Source organism: Quercus lobata, chromosome 8 (assembly GCF_001633185.2).
Source record: "Quercus lobata isolate SW786 chromosome 8, ValleyOak3.0 Primary Assembly, whole genome shotgun sequence".
Taxonomy (NCBI): Eukaryota; Viridiplantae; Streptophyta; class Magnoliopsida; order Fagales; family Fagaceae; genus Quercus; species Quercus lobata.
This window is the reverse complement of record NC_044911.1, coordinates 11,386,554-11,392,915: the sequence shown is the minus strand read 5'-3', so window position 1 is coordinate 11,392,915 and position 6,362 is coordinate 11,386,554. Positions and strand designations below refer to the sequence as shown.

The 6,362-nt window shown below is 35.0% G+C and overlaps 1 protein-coding gene across 2 annotated transcripts; it reads left to right on the top strand.

Moving 5' to 3' along the window:
- LOC115955165 (F-box/LRR-repeat protein At3g26922-like) lies at nucleotides 1-4,867 on the top strand. Of its 2 annotated transcripts, none has more exons than XM_031073220.1 (4): nucleotides 1-1,043; nucleotides 1,251-1,391; nucleotides 1,471-1,738; nucleotides 4,572-4,867. In XM_031073220.1, exons 1-3 carry the CDS (start codon nucleotides 51-53, stop codon nucleotides 1,735-1,737), a joined length of 1,401 nt encoding a protein of 466 aa, XP_030929080.1. In that variant the 5' UTR covers nucleotides 1-50; the 3' UTR covers nucleotide 1,738; nucleotides 4,572-4,867. The 2 variants fall into 2 exon arrangements, with proteins under 2 accessions (XP_030929080.1, XP_030929079.1); XM_031073219.1 differs by having other exon boundaries at nucleotides 2,703-4,867.
- Nucleotides 4,868-6,362: the final 1,495 nt, after the last annotated feature.

Sequence of the window (6,362 nt, the reverse complement as noted above, 5' to 3'; positions counted from 1 at the left end):
TTCAACCACTGCTTCGAAAAACCCTAAACTCTGTAGCGACGTAGTTGGACATGGCGAAATCGTCTACTCATCAATCGAATTCATCAAAACGCATGAGAGTGGAGCTCTCTCCTAACCGATACACAGCAGCAGTCGACAGACTCAGCAACCTACCGGACTCTCTTCTCTGCCACATCCTTTCTTTCCTTCCGACCCAAAAGGCCGTCGCCACAAGCGCTTTGTCGAGCAGGTGGAAGCGCCTCTGGACTCACGTCCCAGCACTCGACCTCTACGATATCGGCGGCCAACCCATCCCTCTTCTCTACAGAATCTTACTCCTAAACAAAGCACCCTACCTCCGTAACTTCAACCTCTTGTGGTATTATTACTGTGACTCTCTCCATCTCAACACGTGGATCGACACTGCCATTGAACGTAACGTCGAAAATCTCTATCTCGAGATTTTCCTCGATGACGACTACTACCCCCACGGAGACGGTGATGTTTACAGTGGCGAACTTTACGAGTTGCCCGTTAGCTTTTACGCCTGCAAAACAGTTGTTGTTCTCCATTTAAGCGGCGGGATTGAGCTCGATCCTCCTCCTTCCTTTCAACTCCCTTGCCTCAAGAAACTGTGTCTGCTCGATGTTTTTTACTGCTATGAGGACTCTTTGTCGAGGCTATTCAATGGCTGCCCGGTACTCGAAGATTTGAAAGTGATAAGAAATAATTCGGACGGTATGGACTATTTTAACATAAGCGTGCCTACGTTGAAATGTTTACTTATCGAGTTTAACACATACCAACCTCGTGTTCCTGATTACAAACTCGAGATAAATGCCCCAGGTCTCAAGAACTTTAAATTTCGTGGCGATTTGCGAAATGTGGTTTTTGTTGAAAAACTGGCTAACTTGGTTGAAGCCAATGTAAAAATTTACGCAGTTGAATGTTATGAAATGCGTTGGGTTGAGGATTATGAGTTTTATTATGGAGATAGGGTATTCAAGCTTCTTAGAGCACTAAACAACGCTAAATTCCTTACATTGTCTCCAGGGGACATAGAGGTAAGAGTCCCTTTTATCTTTTGTCAAGTTTTTTCTTGTTTGTTTTTGTTGATGAATAGTGCTAGGACTATATATAACATTTTATAGCTACAATTTTGTGTTAGAACTTTTCGATAGTTTAAACTTTCGATAAAGCTTAGGACAAAATCTTATTTTACCCATGTACAAGTTTTTTGACTTTATTGTGTTTGTAATCTTGCTCTGCAGTGCCTCGGCTTTGGTTCTATTTATCCTACCAGGTTCCAAAATTTGGTCAGATTGAAATTCGGAGTAAATAAATCTAACTGGCACGTGCTACAAGCCTTGATCCTAGTGGCTCCTAATTTAGAAGTTCTTGATGTCCATAAGGTTGGTTAAGTTAATTATATGTTATTAATTAATATTCCCCGAACTTACACTAATGGTCTACTGTGCATGTTGTCGTCAGTGTTATCATATAAGTGAGGACAAGTTATGCTGGACAGAACTACCGGATGGTCCTGGTTATTTATCATCGTGCCTTTCAACTTTTAATTTTGATGGATATAAAGGATTAGAACATGAAGTTGAATTTGTAAAATATATTCTACAAGAGGCTCGAGGTTTGCAGACAATGACAATCAAAGTTTCTCGAAGACAGTCAAGGGAACGTGTTCTTGAGAAACTATCAATGTTCCCAAGGCACTCAAAAACATGCCTAATTACAGTTGAATGAGGTAAATAATTATAACTGGTATTTAGCAACAACTTTTGAAGGTATCTTACAAATATTTTATGTTTACAGTAGACCATCTTTGGGTGGTAAAAGTGACTATTATTTTCTAATTGTTATTTGAGTGAGACTGTTTCATAGAAATTGTTATTGGGTTTGTGACAACTAATATGCAGGACAGCCATTTGACCCTCATAAAATAAGCATAGCTGGTTTTTGAATCAGGCTAAAATTCTGATAAGGGAATGTTCATAAATAAGCTCTGGCTACATTTTAATATGCCTGAAATTGTAGAATCTAGCTCACTCAATTTGTTGCCTAACTATGACAATTTCAATGACAAATAATTGATTGTTTCTATCAAAAGTGTTAATTCAAAAATTACATTTTGAAAGAAATACTTGTAGGTTTTGAAATGCTACCAATTAGCTCTTACTCAATTGGCACTTTCTCCTTCCTTAATAATGGGATGGTGGGTAAGGTTGTGGGTTCACAAGGTATGTTTCAAAAAATCAGAAAAGGTGGTATATAGTAGTCCTAAGGACCCATTTTTGGGCTGTTCAAGGTTTAAGCATCTGTAGCTTAAATGTTTTTATATTTCAACTAGGAAGCTTCTGGACCCAAACTGCTGTGGTTTGTTTCTGATGTGAATGTTCCTGCTATTCTGGTATACCTATATGGTTGGAGAACCTGTTAGTTCATGTACTGCATCTGAAACATGGGCTTCAAATCGTGTCAACCCGCATGTTCCTGCAAAAAAAAAACCGTGAATAGACTTGTCAAATTCCATCTTTTGCAGTTTAAATATGATCAGGTTTTGATATTTGCTTGGATTGGTTTCATTTAGGTCTTTAGATTATATTTGGTTATGATCAAGGTATTTGAGTTATAATTGGTTTTGTTTTGGTTATTTGGATTAAATTTTTTTTTTGTGTTTATTTATCCGTGGTGTCTGGGTTAAAACACAGGGGATGGATAAGTACTTAAGTGAGTCTCGGACACTTTGAACATTGAAATAGAGCAGGAGATTATTCTAGACAAAGATATAAGCAATACAATCGTGAATCTTTGTGGAGGGAAGACTTTTCAATTCCTTCAATTTTTTTATTCTTTTGAAGAATAAAAGAATAAGATGATAAATTCAGAGAATGGGTATGAGTCTTATTCTGTTGAGTTCATTTTTTTTTTCCAATTAATTACGCATAGTACAATCTAGTATTATAGGAAAAAAAAAAAAATTGTCTCACCTTAAATGTGGCCTCATGATTATGTGAGCATGATGTGTATTCTAATCTTGGTACATTGTGATCGGTTTGTATTTTAATCATGCACCAAAGATGTGTATTATCCATACTCCCAAGGGGATTGACTCTATACCTTCTGTGCCTACTTTGCTTTAAGAGGAAACAAAGATATAAGCATTACCATTGCAAAGTGTCTGACAAATGTGTATTATCGCAATACTTAATGGTTATGCTTATTGCAATGGTAAATATCTTTATTGCCATTATAATGCATACTGGTAATGTTTATTTTCCATGACTTCTATTTGTTCAATGTTTAGGAGAACAATTTTTGTTTTGGCCAAAAGCAGAATGATTATTGAGAAATTGAGATAATACATATTGGATTGCTTTCAAATAGGATTTGTTAGTTTTATGTGGGTTTTTTTGTGAAACTGGTATATATGAGAAGTTGTGTTTCATATTTCATATTTGTTTAATTTGGTAGAAGTCTTGGAGGTGGTAAATGTTTGTTTGTCAAGGTTCATAAACAAAGGCAAGTGTGTGGTGTGGAGTCTGATATGAGTTAGCCCTCTTTTTATTTAAACAATTTTGGCCCCTTTCTTTTATACAACCCTGTATATACATCAAATTCCGTTTTAAGTGCCCTCATAGGAGTGACATGATTTGGAGGTAATTATAGAAGAAAAAAGCTTTTTATTTTTTATTTTTTTTGTCCATTAAGGAATGATTTTCTTAATAGGTTCTAGCTTTCTTTTAAGATTTTTTTGCTTTGGCCTATAATGATTTTTCTGAAGAAATCTTTTGCCTAAATATATGTTTTCTGAATTATTAATATATATTTTCTGCTACAATTTCAGAGTTTGGTGGGCTTGGATATCATCAACTATAGAATTTGATGCTCTGAAATACACTTTTATCTTGCTTTATGGTGACATGCATACCTACATAATATATAATGATGCTATTACTTGGTTCTCTTTTAAAATAACTTTTTGTTATTGCCTATTGGCTTTTCTTTCATACCGGCTGTTAGGGACGATTTTGTGCTGCAGATCATCTATCCTCTGGATCATATGAAACCGTTTTTCTGAGTTTACGAGTTGTAGCATAGTATATGTCATTACCATTTTTACCCATTCTTTTATTCTCGCCATGTTTAGCATGTTTATATATAAAACACAATGTTTATATACATGGTAGCATTTATCCGTGTATGTATAAATTAATGAATATTATGGGGGATGGATGAGCAAACACATACCTCTGTTTCTTGGTCTGAAATCATTATTCCTATTGCATTCTATGTGATAGGTAAAATATTTCATTGTGAATCCCTATAGAATTTAATTGCTTATATTGTGATTGTGTTATATAATTTCTTATATGGATGCAAATAAAGCTTTAATTTGATCAAATTGTCACATCATTCTTGAATATTTAAGAAAAATTTAAAGTTCTTTATAGTTTCTTTAAAGTGGTTTTTACAACAGTTTTACTCTTGAGGAAATTTTCTTGAGGTTGGGCTTAATTGCTATAATTGTTATTGTCAAGTTGGTGCTAAATTTGATGTCTAAACTTTACTGTTTGCAGTTTTTATTTAGCCTCATTTGATCGATTTCTTTAGATGAAGAAGTATTAAGATGAAGAGCGTGAGACTGATAACCAATGATCTTCTCCCCCAAGTTGCTTCCAAGGATATTTTCATCATTCTCTTTTTCTTTTTTTTGGCTAGAAATATTTTGTGTCCATCACTAGGAATGTTACCGTTCACTTTAGTTGCTTATATTTTGTGTCCATCACTAGGGATGTTACCGTTTACTTTAGTTGCTTATATTATGCTTAAAAGAACTCTATTTTGTAAGAAGCGGATTGTTGTGGAATTTACAGGTGTGATTTTACTCTTCTAAGCCTATTTATTTTTAGTAATTTCTAATTAATTGGTGTAATTAAAATTCTATTTCTTATCTCGTCATTATCAATGATTCAACTTGCTTCTTCCAATGAAACACTATATATATATATATATACATATATATATATATATATATATATATTCAACTTAAAAGTTATTAAAGATCATAAAAATAGTATAATTCAATGATTTCTAAATTTGATTGCGATAGCTAAACAAAATATTTACTCCAAATTTTTATCTTGAAATAATTTAAATATAATTCCCAAGCTAGTTGAATATAAATGTTATCCCAAGAAGGATGCATGTTTTTGTTTTATCATTTTTGGTTATCACTAAAGGAAGAACAGAACCAAAGCCCACCAGGGGCCACAAATGTCCATATTCATTGTAGAGGCTTTCTTAGCCATACTGAAACAGGTCCCCAAATGAGGTCATTTACATCAAAAACTTCTAAGTCTAGCCCATCCTTCTTGTGCTCTGTAAATCCTCTAAGTTGATTGAGTTCTTCCATTTTGAAGGACTATTATCCCTAAGGATATCCCTCAGTGTTTAGATTTTGTCAGCAGAACCATTTTGGTGTAGCCTCTTTTCTTGCTTGGAAAACTGCTTCTCTAGTTGAATATAAATGTTATCCCAAGAAGGATGCATGTTAATATGTTATTTGTTCCGATGTTATATCCTGCTAGTGGGATGAGGATCTGCCACTCTTACTCTCTTTGGTTGCTATGGTCCCGGTATTGCTTCCCAGTCATGTAAGATAGTTGAGTTCTTCATTGTTTAAGGCTTTGTAATACCTGTCAACCAAATTAGTACTCATTAGCAATGCCTCTTGTAAGTTGTGATTTTTACCTTCAAAGAAGGCCTGGTTTCTGCTAATCCATATAGTCCACAAAGTAGTCGCAACTACACTTTCTTTCTTTTTTGATACCATTCATAGGGAGAAAAAACATAGTTTAAGTTACAAAATGGCTGTGTTGAACCAGCATTGGTGCATTGGCATTTTAGTTGCCATATTGGCTAGTCCTAACTGAGCTTACAACTATTCTAGGTACTAAGATTAGCTTCCAAACTAGCCCATTCTGATTCAGGTGGTTTAGATCAGTAACCATTGTTTTCATCTGCCAATCTATAGCCTGCTTTTTGTGAAAAATTTGGGCTAATCTTCTGCTGTCACTTGGAAACAAAATTTACCGGAAGTTATGATTTCTTGCTCTGATGGCTGCTTCCACTATGGCTTCCAACAGTACCCCACAAAGAGTATTAGCTGAGCTACTTACTGCACTGTAGAAAATGCTATCTTCCTGCATATTTACAGCTTCATAGGCAAAAACACTTCTTTTTGTTCTCTTCCCCCTTGCTCCTGCAATTTTGATGATCAAGTCCCAATTTCCAGCTGCTGACTGGTGTTCAGCAGATGTCCTTCTTGGCTGTCTGCTGCTGCATGATTGATTGAAGAAAGCTTCCTT

What these genes read in the sequence shown, in the direction of transcription:
- LOC115955165 (XM_031073220.1), top strand. Translation starts at nt 51, where the DNA reads ATGGCGAAATCGTCTACTCATCAATCGAATTCATCAAAACGCATGAGA. An exon ending in TGTCTCCAGGGGACATAGAG is followed by an intron (nt 1,044 to 1,250) that starts GTAAGAGTCCCT and finishes CTTGCTCTGCAG; the next exon opens with TGCCTCGGCTTTGGTTCTAT. An exon ending in AAGTTCTTGATGTCCATAAG is followed by an intron (nt 1,392 to 1,470) that starts GTTGGTTAAGTT and finishes TGTTGTCGTCAG; the next exon opens with TGTTATCATATAAGTGAGGA.